Source organism: Xyrauchen texanus, chromosome 5 (genome assembly GCF_025860055.1).
Source record: "Xyrauchen texanus isolate HMW12.3.18 chromosome 5, RBS_HiC_50CHRs, whole genome shotgun sequence".
NCBI lineage: Eukaryota > Metazoa > Chordata > Actinopteri > Cypriniformes > Catostomidae > Xyrauchen > Xyrauchen texanus.
In genome coordinates, this window is record NC_068280.1 from 1,805,167 (window position 1) to 1,827,316 (window position 22,150).

At 41.1% G+C, this 22,150-nt stretch overlaps 1 protein-coding gene across 2 annotated transcripts in view; it reads left to right on the plus strand.

Annotated features, from left to right (window-relative positions):
* Positions 1 to 202: 202 nt before the first annotated feature.
* Positions 203 to 22,150, plus strand: part of dennd1c (DENN domain containing 1C) — a 23,143-nt gene continuing 1,195 nt past the window's right edge. Inside the window, exons 1-23 of one of the 2 annotated variants that reach the window (XM_052126691.1) lie at positions 203 to 375; positions 3,909 to 3,973; positions 4,381 to 4,424; positions 7,209 to 7,258; positions 7,338 to 7,457; positions 7,566 to 7,635; positions 7,746 to 7,826; positions 7,909 to 7,983; positions 8,376 to 8,429; positions 9,258 to 9,368; positions 11,352 to 11,452; positions 11,815 to 11,860; positions 11,953 to 12,054; positions 12,149 to 12,274; positions 12,372 to 12,473; positions 12,824 to 12,914; positions 14,047 to 14,087; positions 14,160 to 14,210; positions 14,333 to 14,380; positions 14,495 to 14,614; positions 15,752 to 15,837; positions 19,007 to 19,229; positions 20,571 to 22,150. The exon at positions 20,571 to 22,150 is cut by the window's right edge and continues 1,195 nt beyond it. In XM_052126691.1, the coding sequence (XP_051982651.1) occupies positions 359 to 375; positions 3,909 to 3,973; positions 4,381 to 4,424; positions 7,209 to 7,258; positions 7,338 to 7,457; positions 7,566 to 7,635; positions 7,746 to 7,826; positions 7,909 to 7,983; positions 8,376 to 8,429; positions 9,258 to 9,368; positions 11,352 to 11,452; positions 11,815 to 11,860; positions 11,953 to 12,054; positions 12,149 to 12,274; positions 12,372 to 12,473; positions 12,824 to 12,914; positions 14,047 to 14,087; positions 14,160 to 14,210; positions 14,333 to 14,380; positions 14,495 to 14,614; positions 15,752 to 15,837; positions 19,007 to 19,229; positions 20,571 to 21,434 (2,688 nt within the window). In that variant the 5' untranslated portion in view covers positions 203 to 358 and the 3' untranslated portion in view covers positions 21,435 to 22,150. The remainder of the gene's footprint in view (positions 376 to 3,908; positions 3,974 to 4,380; positions 4,425 to 7,208; positions 7,259 to 7,337; positions 7,458 to 7,565; positions 7,636 to 7,745; positions 7,827 to 7,908; positions 7,984 to 8,375; positions 8,430 to 9,257; positions 9,369 to 11,351; positions 11,453 to 11,814; positions 11,861 to 11,952; positions 12,055 to 12,148; positions 12,275 to 12,371; positions 12,474 to 12,823; positions 12,915 to 14,046; positions 14,088 to 14,159; positions 14,211 to 14,332; positions 14,381 to 14,494; positions 14,615 to 15,751; positions 15,838 to 19,006; positions 19,230 to 20,570) is intronic. The other variant, XM_052126692.1, reaches the window with a different exon arrangement.

Sequence of the window (22,150 nt, forward strand, 5' to 3'; positions counted from 1 at the left end):
TTTCACCAACATCTTATTTGCATGCATTAAATTGTGAAAAAGGATCCAGAGATGTCATGAAGAAACAGACCAGCAAACGTCATGTAGGCCACACACACACACACACACACACACACACACACACACACACACACACACACACACACACACACACACACACGCACACACACACAAACACACACAGAGATCAGGAAGTGCTGTCTTAAGCTGTGTGCTTGGTGGCGGAACTGGCTGTTTGATGTAAGGATGTGTGTGTGTGTGTGTGTGTGTGTGCAAGTGTGTGTTATTGAGGGATGTAATGATTCTGACCAGCTGAAGCCCTGAACATCACGAATGGACCCCAGTATACAAGTGCAACATGGGCTCCAGGATCAAGTAAGACTCCGACCCGTAATGTCTTTATATGCCTCTGTTTTTCTCTGCTTGTTCACATTGTGGTCTCATGCACACTTCCTCTTCCTCGCTCTGTCTTTCTCTGATGTGAAGACTCTCTACAATGTCACAATTTAACAAATGCAATAAAACAATATACTATATACTATTGCACTGATACAATATCTGCTGGAGAATTTACACAGGTGATGGTCCAAGTCAAATTCCTTCATTTATGTGAGGGGAGATTTGTCATGTAGTAGCATCATCTCTTGATCTTCATCACTCAGGTGGCCTGTACAAACGTACAGTGGCTCTAAAAGTATTTACACACTTAAAGCCACAATTAAAATGTCTAAGTTCGTTGTATTAGATCATGGGGATGTGTAGAGGATGTATGAAGTCAGTAAGAGTGCAAAGTAACCACAGGTGGAGTTCAGCGCATTTAATACAAACATGTTCCACTTACATTTGACAAGCACAAAGTCTCACAATAGCTTTTATCCTCATTTTGAATGATATCTACTGTTCTACCTTCCAGTAGGAAAGAAACATCAGGAGATCTCTTGAATGTCTAATGTCAGAAATGAGATTAAACTGAAGGTGAATCGTGTTTCTTTAGAAACTCAAATCTAGAGTGTCTAAAGAGATCTCAACAATGTCTCAAGCTCTTCTAAGACTTGCTAGGATACCAAAGTCAGCAAGTCATAGATCTTAATATGAACACAAACGGAAATGACTTCCTGTCATTGCATGAAATCCTATTTTACTCGGTGCGATTTGTGTTTCAGAACACGCCATAAAAACGCTCCATTATTCTCAGGCTTACATTTGGATTCAGACATCAATGCAATTAAGAGGGACAGCTGAATTCACCTCTGGAAACTTGAGCTCAGACTCACTTTCAATAGATAATTCTGTTGCAGTGCTGATTGGAAACGTGACCACATCCTGTGACACTCATTAAGCATGTTGTTAAGAGACAAACATAGGAAACATGATACAGAACTGATCCTTATTACGTTCATAGACTTTACCATCATTGAGGATTGCTTGATATTTTGTCAGTATTATATCAGGTGCAAATGTGTATAAATGCTTCGTTATGGCCATTAAGGATTGTGCTTCTTCCCCCAAATGATAAATGGTACTATATCTCTCTTGTTATCTTGCACACTTGCTGTTTTGCCTGTGCCACTCGTTCCCCTGCTCCATTTTGACCACATTCTGTACTTATGTGCCATGTGATTTGCTCTACAGTGATCACTTGCGGTCTTGCGCTATGCTGTTGTTTGCACTTTTAGCATAATTATTATTTAAATGCAATGTTACTATTTGTACATCTGCTGTATAATATATATATTTATATATATATATATATATATATATATATATACTGTATATATATATATATATATATATGCTGTATATATATATATATATATACAGGTGCATCTAAAAAAATTGAATATCAGTGGAAAAGTTTAATTAATTAATCTGTAATTTAAAAAATCCTGTCTCTCAAAATATTAGAATAAAGACTTTACAATACAGAAATGTCGACCTTCTGAAAAGTATGTTAATTTATGCACTCAATACTTGGTCGGGGCTCCTTTTGCATGAATTACTGCATCAATGCGGCGTGGCATGGACTCAATCAGCCAGTGGCACTCCTGAGGTGTTCTGGAAGCCCAGGTTGCTTTGATAGCGGCCTTCAGCTTGTCTGGAATGTTGGGTCTGGTGTCTCTCATTTTCCTCTTGACAATGCCCCAAAGACTCTGTATGGGTTTCAGGTCAGGCGAGTTGCCAATCAAACACAGTAATACCATGGTCAGCAAACCAATAACTAGTAGTTTTGGCACTGTGGGCAGGTGCCAAGTCCTGCTGGAAAAGGAAATCAGCATCTCCATAAAGCATGTCAGCAGATGGAAGCATGAAGTGCTCTAAAATCTCCTGGTAGGCGGCTGCATTGACTCTCGACTTGAGAAAACCTAGTGGACACCAGCAGATGACATGACAAACCAAACCATCACTGACTGTGGAAACTTCAGTCTGGACGTCAAGCCAGTTGGATTCCGTGCCTCTCCAGTCTTCCTCCAGACTCTGGGACCTTGATTTCCCTGAGCGATAATTATTTGCAGTAATTCGTGCAAATGTAGCCCAGACCAAGTATTGAGTGCATAAATTAAAATACTTTTCAGAAGCTCGACATTTCTGTATTATAAATTCTTTATTCTAATATTTTGAGAAACTGAAATTTTTGATTTCCACGAGCTGTAAGCTGTAATCAAAATATTTCACTTTATGTGTAATGAATCTAGAATATAAGAAAGTTCCACTTTTTGTATTAAATTACAGGAAAAAATGAACTTTTCCACGATATTCTAAATTTTTTAGATGCACCTGTATATATATGGAGTGGTGTGGCGTAGTGCACATCACTGGTAATCAGGTTCGATCCCCACAGTCACCACCATTGTGTCCTTGAGTAAGACACTTAACTCCAGGTTGCTCCGGGGGGATTGTCCCTGTAATAAGTGCACTGTATAATACATTGGTACTCAGAAGGTTGCTGGTTTGATCCCCACAGTCACCACCATTGTGTCCTTGAGTAAGACACTTAACTCCAGGTTGCTCCGGGGGATTGTCCCTGTAATAAGTGCACTGTATAATACATTGGTACTCAGAAGGTTGCTGGTTCGATCCCCACAGTCACCACCATTGTGTCCTTGAGTAAGACACTTAACTCCAGGTTGCTACGGGGGGATTGTCCCTGTAATAAGGGCTCTGTAAGTCACTTTGGATAAAAGCGTCTGCCAAATGCATAAATGTAAAATACATACATATATACACATATATATATATATATATAAAAATAAATACACACACACATATATATATATATCATATACCATATCATTAAACATAAGCATACCACTGACCTATATGATTAATTCTGATATTTATTTGACATTACTTTTTAGATAATTAATGGCTCTGAATGAATGCATAAAATTAACAGCCTTGTAGCAGCCAATTATGTAATAACTGCTAGTAACGTGATACATTTTCCATTCTTAATGTAACAAAAGTCAATAATGTAAAAACGTTTTGACCATAATGTAATAAGTTCTTACATTATTGGCTGGGTTGATAAAAAATAATAACAAATGTATTACATGACTGGCTGCTACAAGCCTTAATATAATCATTTTAATAGAATAAATGGCATTATATGATGATTAATTAATCACAATTAATCACATACGTCAATATTTGCGGAGAAAGGCCCCCAAAATCTGATATTTTACAAAGACATTACTTATGAGATGAGTTAAACGTTGAAAAATAAAGTGGCTTAAAAAGTCAATATTTAGTTTGTTTTATTTCCATATCATTCTGAATTGTGTTCATTTGTTCTGACTTAATGTGTGAATATAATATAATAAATTATAACATTGTTCTGTGTGAGGATGGTATATTTAATGTGATTTTTGTTATGATGACTATTTTTTGCATGATTTTGTCATTCTCAGAGAAAACCCTGACAAAACCTTCTACTGGTTCTTTCAAGCTTCATGTCCAATTGCCAGAGATAAAGGTGAGTACACACACACACAGCTGTCTCTTCTGAGAATGATTCTTCCTGTCATGTGACTAAACCAGAAAAACCACACGCCAGGACTGATACATGCTCATCAAACAGAGCAACATCAGGAGAACTAGTTAGTATGATTTGATCTCCTCACATGGTGAAGAGGGGAAACACTAACAGGCTAATGAGATGGAAATATGGGAGTAAGTCTCAAGAGTGAACTTGGTCTAGATGAGGTTTGGCTGTAAGAACCAGGCTGAAAAAGACTGGTTACCCTGGTTACTCTTTGTGTGGGCAGCTTTGACCTCCCTTTAACCACATCCTTTATAGAGTTAACAATAAACCTGATGAGAATGTGTGTGACCTGAATTAAGTGGTGTGTGTGTGTGTGTGTGTGCTCTCGAATTGAGTAGATCCTGGAGTGTTGTTTCAGTTCCCTGAAGACTTCAGCGATGAGGTCAGTACTCAGTTTGTGTTCTTGTGATATCATGATCTTGATATAGTAACACAATGTTTAGTATGTAGTGCAAATCTTAGGACACTTTTCTAACAGAAGAGGTTTGACTCTTTGGCCAAAGCCAAACTCCAGCTCTGGCAAATTGAATGGACAATCATATGTTCTAAAACAATGAGATATCTGAATACCATATAAGAATAGTTATCCTGAAAAAATGTAAATTATATGATTATCTACTCAATATGATGGGTTCTGATACCATATGATGTTACTTTCTATTTATATGTTAATCTTTACACATCTGCTTTCCTTCGAGTGATCATGTTTACATGTACACCAATACACTGATAACTCCCAAAAATCAGCTTATTTAAAACATCCTACAATGTAAGAAAACCTTGTTTACATGAGATTTAAATAATCAGGTTATTCTCTGCCAAAATGCAAAACAGTTTAAGGCATTTACATTAGAGATTGAACGATTAATCGGTTTTGCCGATTAATCGTTATCAACTGCTGATTTTGGAATTGCTTTTGTAGCCTTAATGCAAAAAGCTCTGGGAAACTGGTGTGATGGTGGTGTAGTGGTTTAAACCACATAACTGGTAAACTGGTAATCAGAAGGTTGCTAGTTCGATCACCACAGTCACCACCATTGTGTCCTTGAGTAAGGCACTTAACTCCAGGTTGCTCTGGGGGGATTGTCCCTGTAATAAGTGCTCTGTATAATACATTGGTACTCAGAAGGTTGCTGGTTCGATCACCACAGTCACCACCATTGTGTCCTTGAGTTAGACACTTAACTCCAGGTTGCTCTGGGGGGATTGTCCCTGTAATAAGTGCTCTGTATAATACATTGGTACTCAGAAGGTTGCTGGTTTGATCCCCACAGTCACCACCATTGTGTCCTTGAGTAAGACACTTAACTCCAGGTTGCTCCGGGGGGATTGTCCCTGTAATAAGGGCTCTGTATAATACATTGGTACTCAGAAGGTTGCTGGTTTGATCCCCACAGTCACCACCATTGTGTCCTTGAGTAAGACGCTTAACTCCAGGTTGTTCCGGGGGGATTGTCCCTGTAATAAGTGCTCTGTAAGTCGCTTTGGATAAAAGCATCTGCCAAATGCATAAATATAAACTGAATGGACAATCATATGTTCTAAAACAATGAGATATCTGAATACCATATAAGAATAATTATCCCGAAAAATGTACAATAAGTCATTATCTACTCAATATGATGGGTTCTGAACCAGGGCTGGACTGGTAATCTGGCATACAGGGCATTTTCCTGTTGGGCCGACACACTTTCGATCAGTGGCGGAATGCCCATCAGGAGAACCGAGCGGGCTGGTGGGTCAACCGCGAAACCTGCTGAATGGGCCACGATAAGCTAAAATGAGCCGTCGTGTTATGCAGAACGGACCACAAAATAGCGCTGCAATATGCAGATAAGGACAGCAAAGTTGTGCACATTGGATAAGCTGGTAAGAGCTCTGGTAAAGATGTTTAACCCAATAAAGGAAAACAGTTTAAAGCTGCGTACACACTGCCAGTGACTTTGTCGCTGCAGGTCGCCAGTGGCTGGCGGTGAAGTCGCTAGTGGGCGTTCCCACTACTGGTTGCCTAGTAACGTTTATAAATGACATTCACGGATGTCATTCCATTGCTGTTGACAGCGAATCTCTTTTCTTGCCACTAAAAACAAACATTTTGGAGGGAAAAGACTAAATATAAATGGAATCAGTACATAAAATGCTTTATATCAAAGATGAATGAGAAACAAGGCGTGCTGTTTGCCATAGCGGCGGTTTATATGTGGCGAAAATGCAAATGCCGGTCTGTCTGGGTCCATAAAATCCCCGCGATCTCAGATCCACCTTCCCACGCAGTATTTTTCTTAAAAATGTCCTTGTACGTGGGAAGAGACATATCATAGAGCACTGGAAAATTGCTAACAGCAAGAATTAGCCTTTCATCCATCTTTCCGTTACTGCAGGAGCTGAGAGAGAGAGAGAGAGAGAGAGAGAGAGAGAGAGAGAGAAGGATCACGTGAGCTCTCCTGTCTTCTCTCCTATTGGCTGTCGCTTCCGTTAGTCGCTCTTCATTTGAATAAAGTTGAACTTGTCTCAACTTTGTCGCATCGCTGGACACGCCCACATCTAGTCGCCAACGGTCGCGACAGCTCGTGTCGCCGGAAGTCGCTGTGCTCTCATTGAAAATGAATGGTATGGAGTCGCTGTCGCGCGCGATGTCGCTGGCAGTGTGTACGCACCTTAAGGCATTTACGTTAGAGGTTCACCAATTAATCATTACCGATTGTTTTTGTAGCCTTAATGTAGTCAAGACCTTAACATAAACAAGTCCTCCTCTAACTGTATGCGATTGCCACGACTTTTTAATACACTCCAAGTCCAAATACATGTTTTCAGTGTTCACTGTGCATACCTCCCTCTCTCTTGCCAGTCCGTGACTCTATCTTGCGGAGTTCAAAGCAGTCCTTGTCACTAGTATTGAGTGGTGCATTGATCCCCCTACAAGTCATGTGGAAGATCCTTTCAATAAATGGATTTTAAAAACGATGAATTGTCCATTGGCCGATTAATCGGTTATCGACCTTGTCCGCCACCTTGGTTATCGGTATCTGCAAAATCCAACATCGTCCGATCTCTAGCTTCCATGACGTTTACATAAAATGTCGTCTGATTATGAAGCCTAATCTGTGTTAGGACATGCGTGCAGAAGCGCTCAGTGGATGATGATATCTCTAATGTTCTTATACAGGAGTCCCTGCAGTCCCTGCCTCGCTTCTGTTTTCCGTATGACATAGAGAGGTGATTCATTCTTTCATTTATTAAATATGGTAAAGAAAACTCCATTACAGTATTATGAACTTGTATGATTGATTGACAGGGCAAAGGACACAGTGGCTGTGCAGCACTTCACATTCGTACTGACAGATCTGGAGGGATGTCAGCGCTTTGGATTCTGCAGACTCACGTCCAGCTCTCAGACGTGCATATGTATACTCAGGTGTCATTTTAACTCACAATAAGTACACGCAAATACTTAGTATAGGCTTTTTAGCTGCTCTAAAAACATGATTTGACCTAACAAATTGCAATTCTTTGTCTACCACAGTTATTTGCCATGGTTTGAGGTGTTTTACAAGCTTCTGAATAACCTAGCTGACTACTTGACTAAAGGGCAGGTAAGGTTTTAACTCTCACTTTTATTATTACTCTGGATTACATAAACCACATTGCACACTGTTTATTTTTGACCATCTTAAATATGTGCATCTGTTTAAAACCCTGACAGACCAATGAGATGAAAGAACTGTTAACAGTACTCTACAAGCAGCCTGTACCACCTGCTAATGGCTCCATCACGCTGCATATGGTAAGTGCTCATTGGCTAGCGGACGTTCCATTCATGACATCACATGTGACATCAAAATCAGTTTCATGTGTTCTTCACTGAGGGAGGGAAGCTTCAAATCAGAAGTGTGATGCCTGGTATCTTTGGACACACCCCTAAAGGGGAGGAGTCAGAGGGGGTGAGTCCCTGATCCTGACTAAACCTGAAACCAAACTAAAATGATACATCTAATAAATACTAATACAGGCCAAAATGCTAAATCTATAATTCACAAATATGAACTGAACTAATCCTGGTTGTAGAGCAACATTCTACTTGAAACTAACCGTCCCGAGAGTTGCTTACAACCAAACGCTACACTAAAACACTAAAACATGAGTAAGTCTGAGTGCTTGTTCTCTTGAAAAAGAATCACCAAAAATGGGTTCATTTATTCTAAACACCCTAGGGTCAGACTAACACAGTGGCATTGGTTGATATGGTTTCTTATGTATTCTGGTCACTAGTCCAAAGGTGCTATCTTGTTTGGCATTTCGATGGTAATTCTGGAATTATGTTTCTCTCTATTAGATCCCGTACTTTATTGCTCCAGATCCCAAAGCCTTGCCTTCTATCCCAGAGAGTGTAAGTCCATCCATCCATCCATCCATCCACCCACCCATCCATCCATCCATCCACCCACCCACCCACCCATCCATCCATCCACCCAACCACCCATCCACCCACCCACCCATCCATCCATCCACCCACCCATCCATCCATCCATCCACCCATCCACCCATCCAACCATCCACCCATCCACCCATCCATCCACCCATCCATCCACCCATCCACCCATCCATCCATCCACCCATCCACCCATCCATCCATCCATCCATCCATCCATCCACCCAACCATCCATCCATCCATCCATCCACCCATCCATCCATCCATCCATCCACCCAACCATCCATCCATCCATAAACCCACCCACCCACCCATCCATCCACCCATCCGTCCATCCACCCACCCACCCATCCACCCATCCATCCACCCAACCATCTATCCATCCACCCATCCATCCACCCAACCATCTATCCATCCACCCACCCATCCACCCATCCATCCACCCACCCATCCACCCACCCATCCATCCATCCATCCATCCATCCACCCATCCATCCACCCATCCATCCATCCATCCATCCATACATACACCCACCCACCCATCCACCCATCCATCCATCCACTCATCCATACATCCATCCATCCATCCATCCACCCCACCATCCATCCATCCATCCATCCATCCATCCACCCATCCATCCCTGTATTTGTCTGTCTCTGCTTGCCTTGTTTTTTTGTGGATTTATCTGCCAGTTTATTTATTGGGTCATTTGAACATGTGTGTATGTGTGTGTGTGTGTGTGTGTGTGTGTGTGTGTGTGTGTGTGTGTGTGTGTGTGTTTCAGAGGAACCTCACAGAGCTGGTGGTTGCTGTGGATGTGAGTAACCTGCTCCAGCTGTACGCCAGCATGCTGTTTGAGAGACGCATTCTCATCTACTGCAGCAAACTGAGCACAGTGAGTTTAAGTTCAGGTTTAAAAAGGTTTTAAACTATTCAGATCAGCGTGTTCTAACCAGGTGAGATATGATACAGTGACAAACAATAAATAGTGTCTCTCTGGTTTTGTTTGAGGTTGTGATTTTAGGCAAAATTAGTGACATCACTAATTTCAGTCTAATGCCATTTACTCTGTGGCCATTTCATGTCTTTCCGTCTAAAGGCGTTTTGTCTGAGGCTATTTAGTCTGAGACCGTTTCATCTGATTCCTTTTGGTCTGAGGTCGTTTCTGCTGAGGCCGTTTAGGATGCTTTCACACTTGGTTCGATGGCTTGGACTGAAACCGTGTTTGTTTCCTCCCCCTTCCGCTACCCCCACTGGTCTCTGTTCACATCATATTATTTGGGTCCGAACCGCAGCACGATTACGTCATCAACGCGAGTACAGTGGCAGCTGTTTACCACTGTAACTAGGTGAAAACTTGAGAAGACTTTGCTGTGTTAAGTATTAAAGTTTGTATCTTTGGATTCGCCACAAGAACTTGCCAGGCACAGAACAACACTCGTGTTTGTCTCCCGCGGATGCATTGAATGTACATTGATGTGATGAATATTTGCGTTTGTCTGACGTGGGCCGGCGGATGCATTGGAAGACATGTGAAGAATGTGAGCTGCTCTCTGAAGGCATTGTATTTGGAGACAAGCAGGTTGGAGAAATGCACACCATCATAATAATTGTGATCGCAAGGCTGCAAAGACGCAAATTATACGTCATCACAAGCACTTCTGCGATTTGGTACAATTTCGTTCATATCAGCAGTGAACCGTACCAGAGTTTACATGAACCATACCCAGACCACCTTTTCAAGCGGACCAGGGTGCGGTTGCAGGTGCACACCTGAGTTCGGAAAACAGTGTTCACATTATCCAAACGAACCAAACTTTGACGTCATTCAACCTCGGGTGCACACCAATAGTGCTAGTGTGAAAGCACACTTAGTCTGAAGCTGCATTTAGTTTCATGCTGTTTAGTTTGAGGCAGTGTAGTCTGAGGCCATTTCTTCTGATGCTGTTTATTCTGAGATTGTTTCATCCAGTGCCTTTTTGCCTGATGCCGTTTAGTCTAAGGTTGTTTAATCCAATGCCATTTGGTCTGAGGCTGTTTAATCTAAGCTGTTTCACTTTCATCCGAAGCCTTATAGTCTGAGGCTGAAGTCTGATGCCATTTCATCTTATGGTGTTTAGTCTGAGGCTATTTTAGCCAATACCTTTTGGTCTAAGGCCATTTAGTCTGATGGTGTTTAGTCTGAGGATGTTTGATCTGATGTTGTTTAATCTAAGGCTATTTCGTCAGATGTTGTTTAGTCTTAGAGCATTTTTTCTTGATGCTGTTTCATTCAATGACTTGTGGTCTGAGGCTGTTCAGTCTGATGCCGTTTAGTCTGATGTTGTTTAGTCTGAGGCCGTTTCATCCAATATCTTCCTGTCTGAGACCATTTAGTCTGATGCCTAATTGTAGAGACCTTAGACATGACAATGTTTTTCCTGAGAAGCTTTTTTTGTCTGAGGCACCATGCTGTTCTGTCTGAAAGATGAGAACTGATTCTGAAAATGAATAACATACGATATGACAAATTTGAGGAGAGTTTAAGTTTGCTCAGTGATGCAAAGTGGTTGGGAGGATGTGAGTGGAGGCTGAAGAAGTGTGGCTCACGTGATCCAGCATCTGATGCCGTTAGATTCTGTAATCCAGAAGGAACGCCTACTATCCAGTAAGCACAGAAAAATGACTTACACTGGAATCTTGGGATTCCCAAAATGTTGGGAATATACTGGTTGTGTCACAGAGAAAGATACTCTAAAAATGCGCCAAATGCAACACTAGACACTGCTCAATTTCATTTTACATTTATGAAGTTCAAAAGCAACTTACAGAGCATTCAATGTATAAATTCCCTGTAAATTGAACCCATGACTTAACAGTGTTGTGTTTGTGTGTTCAGCTCACGGCCTGCATACACGCATGTAATGGAATGCTCTTCCCCATGTACTGGCAACACATCTTCATTCCTGTGCTGCCACCACACCTACTCGACTACTGCTGGTGAGAACTCACACAACACATTACAGTACGTGTTCACACACAGCTATATATGTCCACCCTGAGTGAAACCCATAAGAGGGCGTTCACAGAGGATGCGCTTTGCAGAATGGAACAAACCGCAAGTGTCTAGAGGATGTCATGTATATCATGAGTCACCTAAGATTCTTAGTCACAGAGATATTTCTTTTTTATGGTCAATCAAATAGCTGCTTTTGGGGCATTTGCAATGCAGCGGCCAAAGACATACGTCTGACACATGCACGGAGGGATTCAAAATAGAATTGATGAAACATTGTAAAGCACCTGGTTGAACACCCCCTAATTCGCTCTCAAGTTCATTCAGTCTTATTTATTCCCTATAGTGCACCGATGCCATACCTCATCGGAGTTCACTCGAGCCTGGCAGAGGTACAGAAATGCCCCTTCGCTCTCATACACACTTTGTCATCCAAACACACTTATAATTGTATTGTTCTGTGTTTTTTCTATTGGTGTGGTAGAGAGTAAGGAGTCGAGCTCTAGAGGATGTGGTCATACTTAATGTGGACACGAACACCTTAGAATCGCCACACGATGACCTAAAAAAGATCCCTGCTGACGTGGTAACGCATTTATTTATCTATCTCTGACACAAGCCAAAGTCATTCAGCAGTATAATGGACACGGAGGGCTGTGTTTTTCTGTACATGTGTGAAGATGGCGGGACTTAAGGTCAGGTTGAAGAGACAGGCAGCAATGGCTGGGTCTGGGGTCGCTCATGCTTTTCTCAGAGCTCAGGCTCTGCTGTTTGGAGGATACAGAGATGCCATTCAGTCTCCTGCTGTACGTGACACACATGAAACACGAGAAAAACATGCACCTACCGGTTTAATACATTTTATGCTCACGTTGTTGTCTCTCTTTGTCTCTCGCTTTGAAGGAGGGGCCGGTTGTGTTCTGTGAGGAGTTATTTCTGAGTCATAAGTCTCAGAGTATGAGGCAGTTTTTGGAGAGCGCTGTTCACTTGCAGTGTTTCAAAGAGGTCAGTGCAAACACAGACTAACACAAACAACATGTTCCACCTTCATTTCCATTGAAACCCATATGACTTTCATCTTCCAAACAAAATGAGATGTTTAGGAGAATGTTCATACAATGAATGTATATGGGAATGGATGCTGTCAAAGTCCAAAAGCACCAGAAAAGCACCAAAAAAGTATTTTGCACCATAGTTTTTTGTGAGGAATAGACCCAAATTTAAGTTGGGAATTGAACGTTCTGGAGGACTTCCCAAACTCCTTTTGTGCTCCACTGAAGAAATAAACTCAAGAATGACTATTCCATAAAGAAGGCATTTAATTTTTGCCGTTATAACATTGAATTTGTTCTCAGTTTATTGACGGGCGTCTGGGAATGCTGAACCAGGGCAAAGAGCCTGATGACGTGTTTGAGGAAGAGCTGCTACAGTGTGGAGCCTCATCAGGTGTGTGTTTATTTAATAATTTGATTATAATGAGTCTCATTCGGGCTACGTCCTCATTAATCCAGATATAAAAGGCGTTTTTGTTTCCGAAATGCTCTCCATCCACAGAGCCATTTTCAAGTGTTTTCCAAAAGTTGCTCGTCGACAACAAAATGGATGTGGTGGTGGCGTAGTGGGCTAAAGCACATAACTGTTACTCAGAAGGTTGCTGGTTTGATCCCCACAGTCACCACCATTGTGTCCTTGAGTAAGGCACTTAACTCCAGGTTGCTCCGGGGGGATTGTCCCTGTAATAAGTGCTCTGTATAATACATTGGTACTCAGAAGGTTGCTGGTTTGATCCCCACAGCCACCACCATTGTGTCCTTGAGTAAGACACTTAACTCCAGGTTGCTCCGGGGGGATTGTCCCTGTAATAAGTGCTCTGTAAGTCACTTTGGATAAAAGCATCTGCCAAATGCATGAATGTAAAATGTAAAATGTATGAAACCGCTTGAATCCCCTTACTGCGCATGCTAAACATGGCTGTTCCATATACGGGCTGAAACACACTTAACCTCACCTATCGTCGCCGGACTGCAGTTCCGAGTAAATGTGGCGTCTGCTATGTACTACCTTCACAATGCATTCATTCAAAGTAACATTTATCTCTATCAACGCACTCAAAGTGAATATCAGGCACAATAACATCGCTACAATGTGGACCACCATCTTGATTGTCTGGGTTGAATGGATCACATGACTGCGTCACATGACAACAAATACGTCATCGTTTTCATATGTCTCCGTCTTCCCGTCCACACCACAACACAAAGATTTTGGGACAGCGTTTTACAAAAGTTCGGATTTTGCTGTCAAAAATTCAGTCTCAGTGTGGACGGAAGGCCAAACCGTAAAGAGAAAGATGCATTTTTAAACAAAAACGATATTTTATTTGAACTTTGTCCCAGTCCTTCATCATTTCATAATTTGTGAAACGCCTTTTATGTATAGATTCCATTTGAAATGTTTAAATAAGACTAGAAGTGCTAAAAGTGCCTGAAGTTGAAGAAACATGCACATATGTGTGAACAGAGATGAATTGTGAGAGCTTTTGCTCAATTAAACATCCTTTCTGCTTTTCATCTCTCAGGTGGCTCTAAATTGTGTCGGCAATGGGTGGGAAATATAAAGGTAACTTGTATTCAGACAAACAAATAAAGATTACGCAAGTATTCTGTTCCTAACGAAGCATCTCTCTAACAGAAAGGGAGTGGAGCCCTGATTGTGACATGGAAGTCTACAGCTAACAAAGCAGTGAGTATTTACATATTTATCAGTTATTTCATTGATAATGCATTATTATTAAATAGTACTTTTTAGCGCAAATGTGTTTGCATGGTTTTGATTGTTCTTGAATCTCTTAATATCTCATTCAGACCAAATACCACAGCAAATTCGGATTGAAAAACCTCCTGTCATCAAAGGTGAGTTCATATTTTGATATTGTTTGTTTAGCCACCTCTGTATACAATATCAGGGAGTTAATATGAATGTGTGTATGTGTTTGTTTATTTAACATTTTTGGATTTCGCTCTCAGGATCAAAGCGAGTCTCACGGGCTGCAGCGGGGCGGGTCTGTCTGTGATACGCACACGTATCGCCTCATCCAATCAGATTGCCTTCAGAACCGTATACCAATCACACAGCACTTTGGGAGAGTGAGTGACATGTGAAGGGCAAATGATGTCATAAAGCAGATTATTAAAACAATTGAAAATGCTTTGCTTAGATGGATGGCCGTAGTGCTGCGGTGCGCCCTTTCAGTCATCTTGGCTGGACGGCCACTTCTAATGAGAGTACCTATAGTACTAAATCTTTTTCTGATTTTGAACAGATGCATATTTAAACTCTTCGAAATAACTTTGTAACACTTTCCAGATTTATGCAAAGTAACAATGGTTGAATGTAGGTCTTCTGAGATTTTCTTTAAATATATATATATATATATTTTTTTTTGTGCGGCATGGTCCAGGTCAGCAGATGTTTCTTGTGGACTCAAAATGTTTGATTGCTTTTTATAAGTCAAAGTATCTCTAACCCACACCTCCAATCTCGTTTCATTAATTGATTGCCAGGATTGCCAACACCTGAATAACAATTAGTTGACGTCATTAGCCTAGGGGTTCACATACTTTTTCCAACCAACACTGTGAATCTATATGTATAAGAACAATACATTCATGTGTGTGTTATTAGTTCAAACAGATTGTGTTTGTTCATTATTGTAACTTAGATGATCAAACCAGATTTTGAGACAAATTTATTCATAAATGCTGATAATTCAAAAAGGTTCACATACTTTTTAGCAGTTTTAGTTTTTAATACACAGTATATTATAAAATGTCCCATTTTCCCTCTGTCCATGCTGTTTTTCCAATAGTTTTTCTGTGTAAACAAGTTCTAGATGGAGGTCTTTGACAGCTGCGGAACATCTTGCTAATTTTCAACGTCTCGCAAAGGAGCGCCACATTTTTTAGAAAAAACATCAACTTTGAAAAACGTCTCTCTAGATGCTTTGTTTTGTTTTTTAGCTCACAACACATTTAGGGAAAACAGCCAATTAAGGCCAAATTATACTTCAGTTTTTCTCATGCCGTAACGTCTCACACTGAGTGCACGTGATATTATGCATTCAAATATTTTTCTATAATGAGCACTAAACTGTATAATTGACCATTGTCACACGAAAGCAACTTCCAACATACTGTAGCTAGGCTTGGCTTCATCTTGTGTTTAATCACGGTTCTGCACATAATGCTTATTTTTCCTGCACATTCTGTGCTGCTGTTTTTCAGTCTCGACCACGTCGGCCAGCACGCAAGCATCCTAGTAATGAGCGGCAGACTCAGACACAGGAGGACAACAATACCTGCGAGGACAGGTGAGAAGAAACAGATAAATAGATGCAACTTCCAAAATAATATATAAATAGTAACTTTGATAATTAAAGGAATATTCAGAGTTCAATACAAGGTAAGCTCAATCGACAGCATTTGATTAACACAAAAAATTATTTTGATTTGCCCAAAATCTGGGTTCCAGTGAGACACTCATAATATATATATATATATATATATATATATATATATATATATATATATATATATATGTATGCACAAATACAAATCTGTTATATACAGTGCAAGGGAATGTATGGCTGAAAAGGTAGTATATGATAATAATATAATAGAATAAACTGTGTATTGCACATAGTTATTGCTCAATAGGGCAGTTTTAACTGTTCATGAGATAGGTGACGGTTCTGGTGTTCAGTGCTCTGTAGCGCCGGCCAGAAGCCAACAGTTCAAAAAGGTAGTGGGCTGGGTGAGTGGGGTCCAGAGTGATTTTCCAGCCCTTTTCCTCACTCTGGAGGCAACCAAAAATCCTCTCAAAAGTCCGAACTGTCCTTTGTAGTCTTCTAATGTCCGATTTCACAGCTAAGACAGTTATTGAAGGGCAGAGGACAGACTCAATAACTGCTGAGTAGCATGGGCACCTGCAGGATTAATACCGTCAGATTTTAAGCCCAATCCCGACCCGACCTCAGAATTGCTTACTATCTAATTTCTTGTCCGAGTATAGCTGTATTTTATGTTAGCATATAGGCAACATTCTTAATAGTAGTGAAGCAGTAACCTTACACAGTTTTAACAAGGCGCGGCAGCCCCTTAGTACACTAGAGCAGAAGGGGGAAAAAGCACCGTTTATTTGCTGAAACTTCACCTGGTGCAGAACAATCTGGAATAATATGAAACAATGCAACAGTTCCCTCTATGCAGCCTGAACTTGTTCTCAGGTTCTGTTGGGGCCAGGTCTGATTGCAGACCTCTAAATCTGCCTAATAAACCTTATATCTGGGGGGTCCGGGGGTATGCTCCCCTGTGATATCTTTTGTGCATAAAACAACACCAAAGTGTTCAATTCTGGTGACTTTGAGAAGCATTCATTTATTTTTTTAGAGTATGTGTAGCATACTTGTAACTTTCATGTAACTATCGGCTAAAGCATTTCTTCCAGTAACCATTCATTCAGACAAGTCTTCGTGCTAAATGCAAAAGCAAAATGCACCACAACGAATACAGCAGAACGCAAATGTCTCGAAACGCAGTTTTAGAAGTTCTTTTTAACTTGACACAGCGTCTAAAAATGCAGCGCTCCCGTGAGACATGCTAAAAACTCACTTAAATGTGACACAGTTGGGAAAAGACATCCATCTAGCGAATGTTTACATGGAAAACGAAAAAACCAAAAACAGCACGAGCTTACTCAAAAACACTTCAGTTTGAACAGCTGAACACTAGCTGAAGTTACCTATGAAAAAGACAGCATTTTGTTTCAGTTGACTGTAGGTAAATTTACACTGTAACCGTCGCTGTATTCGTAAATATCCCAGATGCAGTTTTACTGTGAGAGAATTTGCTCCAAATAATTCAGTGAGAGAGTGCTCTGAATGAATTGTACTGAATCATGAATCGTTTCAGACCGTTTTACTAGCCCATTTGTCACAGACGTCAGAGCGACGGATCTGTAGTCATTAAGTCTTGTGATTTGGGGTTTCTTTGGGACAGGGATGATGGTGGAGCATTTGAAGCAGCAGGGAACTTCATATTGCTCCAGTGATCTGTTGAAGATCTGCGTGAAGATGGGGGCAGCTGGTCAGTACAGGATTTTAGACAAGTGGGTGAAACACTGTCTGGGCCCTGTGCTTTCCTTGTCTTTTGTTTCTGGAAGACCTGGCACACATCATTTTCACAGATCTTAAGTGCAGTTTGAGTAGGAGGAGGGGGTGTTGATGTTTGTGTGAAGTGAAGGTCAGATTGGGCATGGGTTGTGAGACTGGGGTTTTTCAAATCTAAAGTCAAACACATTCAGGTCATCAGTAGTTGTTGATTCTCTACAGTGTTGTGGGATGGTATCTTGTAGTTGGTAATGTCTTTCAGGCCACTCCACACTGATGCAGGGTCGTAAGCTCAAAACTTGTTTTTCAGCTTCTCAGAGTAGCTTATTTTAGCAACTATGATCTCTTTTTTTCAGTCTGTTCCTGGCCTGATTGTACAAGATTTTATCTCCACTTCTGTAAGAGTTCTCTTTGGCCTGACAAAGCTGTAAACCATGTTTTGTCATTGTTGAATATTAAATAAGACCTAGTACGAATGCACATATCCTCACAGAAACTGATGAATGATGTCACAGTATCTGTGAGTTCGTCCAGATTGGTGCAGCCTCAAAAACACTCCAATCAGTGCAGTCAGAGCAGGTTTGTAGTTCCAGCTCTGCCTCATTGGTCCATATTTTAAGCAGATTTAAATTTCTGCCTGTAGGTTGGAAGAAGATGAGCCAGACAGTGATCAGAGTGTCCCAAAGCTGCTCTAGCAATAGAGTGATATGCATCCTTTATTGTTGTGAAGCAGTGATCCAGTACATTTCTGTCTCTGGTGGGGCATGTAATGTGCTGTCTGTATTTTGGCAGTTCAAGGATAAGGTTGGCTATTTTAAAATCGCAGAGAATAATAATAAGTGAGTTCAGGTATTGTTGTTCTGTGTCTGTAATCTGATCAGCCAGCTGTTGCTGCGCTGTGCTCACACACGCTTGTAGAGGAATATAAACACTCACCAGAAAAATGGGGAAAACACCCGCTGTGAGTAGAAAGGCTTACAGTTGATAAAGAGTGCTTCCAAATTAGGACAGAAAATCTTCTTAAAAGTTGTTACATCTGTACACCAACTTTTACTGATGTAAAAGCATGTTCCACCACCTCTCGTTAACCCCATTAATTTTCCACATTCACTTTCATTGTAAGTGTCTCACTGTAACCTTGATTTTAGCTTTTTTTATATATAAAGTAGGAAAGAGTCTAAATAAATTTTCGTGGTTATCAACAATATGCTCTCGATTTAGCTTAACTTGTACTGAACCCGGGACTTTCCTTTAAGTTGTTAGTTAAAAACATTTGTCTTACAATATCTCACCTTGAGAAAGAAGTGAGGCAGGACTGCAAGTGGTGCCCCAAATGCATGATTCTCCTGTTGGTCATTATGTGTGTTTGCAGTGGGATAACTGGTGAATTAACAGAGGATCTCGAGCAGTGTTCTGGCTCTAGTGAGCTGCAGGAAGACGATGAGCTATCTCTATTGGCTGACCCAGAGGAGATGGACCTGCTTGGGGAAATCTTTGACACTTTGAGCGCACAGAGCTCCAGAGAGCCGGGCTTACTGTACGGCACACGCAGTCTCGACCTCTTCGGCTCAGACAGCAGTGAATTCATCTCACATGTAAGACCTGGAGCCTTTGACTCCATATCACATACACTTTTCACTAGTCTTACTCCTAGTTTTGATAGCCTGTTTAAACATTCAATTCAATGTCTTTATCCCATCAAAAGCTGGATCTGATGTAAACGGTCAGAATAGCATTCAATATATGGACACATGAGTGTTTCTTCAACTTCAGGCACTTTTATGACTGTGGATTTCAAGAATGTTAATAACACACACTTAGTAGCAATTTCAATGTTTTTGAAATAAAATGGCAGACTCATTCATCTTGCTAAAGCTAATTTCAAAGCTAACATTTTATGGATCCTAAATACACACCGGCAAATAAATGATATATCAGTTTTACAGATTAATCAATGGCGATTGTTGCTTGTAGTTTTATTCATGATTTCATATTTTCAAAATAAGAGTCCCTGGTGTGTTTCGGGCTGGTTTAAGTGATATTAGTGTTATTCACCCATATTATTTTTTTCTGGTTATTCTTGGGATTTTGGTTGAACAATAAACAGCATCTGGAATTTTATTCATTTTGAACTCTTTTTCTGTCGGCGATTAAACAGAAAAAGAGTTCAAACTATCGGCCGATTGAAGGAATAGTTCACCCAAAAGTGAGAATCCTCTCATTATTCACATCCCAGATGTGTATGACTGTCTTTCTTCAGCAGAACACAAATGAAGATTTTTACAAGAAGATAGAGAACGGGTGCCAGCACTTTGACGGTCCAAAAGTCACATTTAGGCCACATAAAAGTAATCCACAAGACTCCAGTCGATCAATTAATGTCTTCTGAAGTAAAGAAGCCAGCAGCTGACGTGAAGCGTGACATAAACTCGTCAGCGAGTTCATGTGATGTGGCGTTTATTTACAACAGAAGACTTAAAGTTAAAAACTTTTCATCATCGGCTTGAACGTATCGGTTTGCTTCAGAACTCATTCATTGATCGACTGGAGTCGTGTGGATTACTTTTATGCTGCCTAAATGTGACTTTTGGACCGTCAAAGCTCTGGCACCCATGAAAGGACCTGACAGAGCTCTATCGTCTTCTAAATATCTTCAATTGTCTTCTGCTGAAGAAAGACAGTCATACACATCTGAGATGGCATCAGGGTAAGTGAATAATGAGATCATTTTCAGTTTTGGGTGAACTATTCCTTTAATCGGTTATAGGCCTTTCCCACCACCTTCAGTATCGGTATCGGCAAAATCTACTATCGGTCGACCTCTAAATTCATCATGTAAAATACGTTGTAATCTGTTTGTTTTTAATAAAAATCAACCCCTGAGACATAAAAATGGCACTTGCACACACACTCTCACCATTTAATTTCTCTTTCAGAGAAGTTTGACCGCACCCAGTCAGGAGAGTCTAGGTCCCTCTGTTGAAAACAGCGGAAGTCTCATTAGCTGGGAGGAGGAGCTAGAGGAGGGAACACACCGAGAGAGGGAGGAGCCTGTTGTCCAGATTGACATGCCAGAAAAGGAGATAACTGAATTAGAGAAAGGCGTTGAGAAGACGGGGGAAAGTCTTTGTTCAGATGGACAAAGTTTAGGAAATGCTTCTCTGGACTTAGAGGTGGACTCTAAAGAGGAACAAGAGGATCACTGGTTGACTCGAGATGGACAAGTCAACGGAATAATGGATGAGCTTGAGGAAAGTTTGGATATTGAGGCACAAGCAGGCAGTGAAGAACAAACAACAACAGAGGCTGTAGAACAACATCAGACAGAGGAGAAGACCACAAGTTACATGGGATCTCCAGAGCACAGGGAGAAACCATTGTTTGAGGCAAATCTCAGATCTGGAACATTTCTAGGACCTACAAATGGTGGAGTCGTCTCTCCTCTCTCCGTCAGAGTAGAAGACAAGACGGACAAAGGAGAGAAGGCAGAAGAGGAGATCGTCGAATCCCCATCGCAGAGCGTGTCGTCTACCGAAGCTCTGCTCCCATTGCGAGTCTCACAGACCACGTCCTCGATGGACTCTGCCATTCCTAATAATAGTTTCCAAGGACGGGATAACTCTCTGAGTAATCCCCTCAGCACCCGCCATATCCATGCAGCGCCCATTAGGCCAGTATTGGGAATGCAGACAAACGAACAGAGTTCGAAATTGCCTGTTACATCAACTCCAGAACAGTCTGATGAGCAAGACAAGGCTCCCGTTAAGGTCTCCGAGCTGAAAAAGAGATTTGAACATTGACTGGTGGCACATGTCAAACCATCATCAAGAATGTATCGGAATGTAACTATTTCAAACAATCTGTTGTAAAGAACTAAAAACAGCCTGATCTCATGAAAATTGCATGACTGTGACAACATAATGGTAATTGGGCTGCACTTATATAGCGCCTTTTTTAACCTTAGCGGTATTCAAAGTGCTTTACACTGTGACTCATTCACCCATTCACACACCAATGATGGCAGAGCTGCATGTAAGGTGCTAGTCTGCCATTGGGAGCAACTTGGGGTTCAGTGTCTTGCCCAAGGACACTTCGGCATGTGGGCCAGGAATCGAACCTCCAACCCTGCGATTAGTGGCCGACCCGCTCTACCACCTGAGCCACAGCCGCCCCAAACATTATGTGGTTTGTTATGCGTGTCACTGCAGTTACAAGGTGAAATGTTCATTGTGTGCCGCTAAAAGCGAGTTCCTGTGCTTTTATGAGACCTTCGGCATACGTGTCGACTCATGTGCTCTTCAGGACTCGTACCCTGGTCCTTTGCATCGCACAACACTCTATCAGTTGAGTGACCACACAATTCGATCGCATTCGGACATGGTTGTAAATGTAGTTGTTATGTAAGTGGTTAGATGTCATAAGACAGCATTGTGTGAGGAACAGGGTGTTAATCTGCCGTTTTACGCTTGATTTGTGTGAAAGCAAATAAATAAAAGCCGTCGTTGTAACGCCTCTC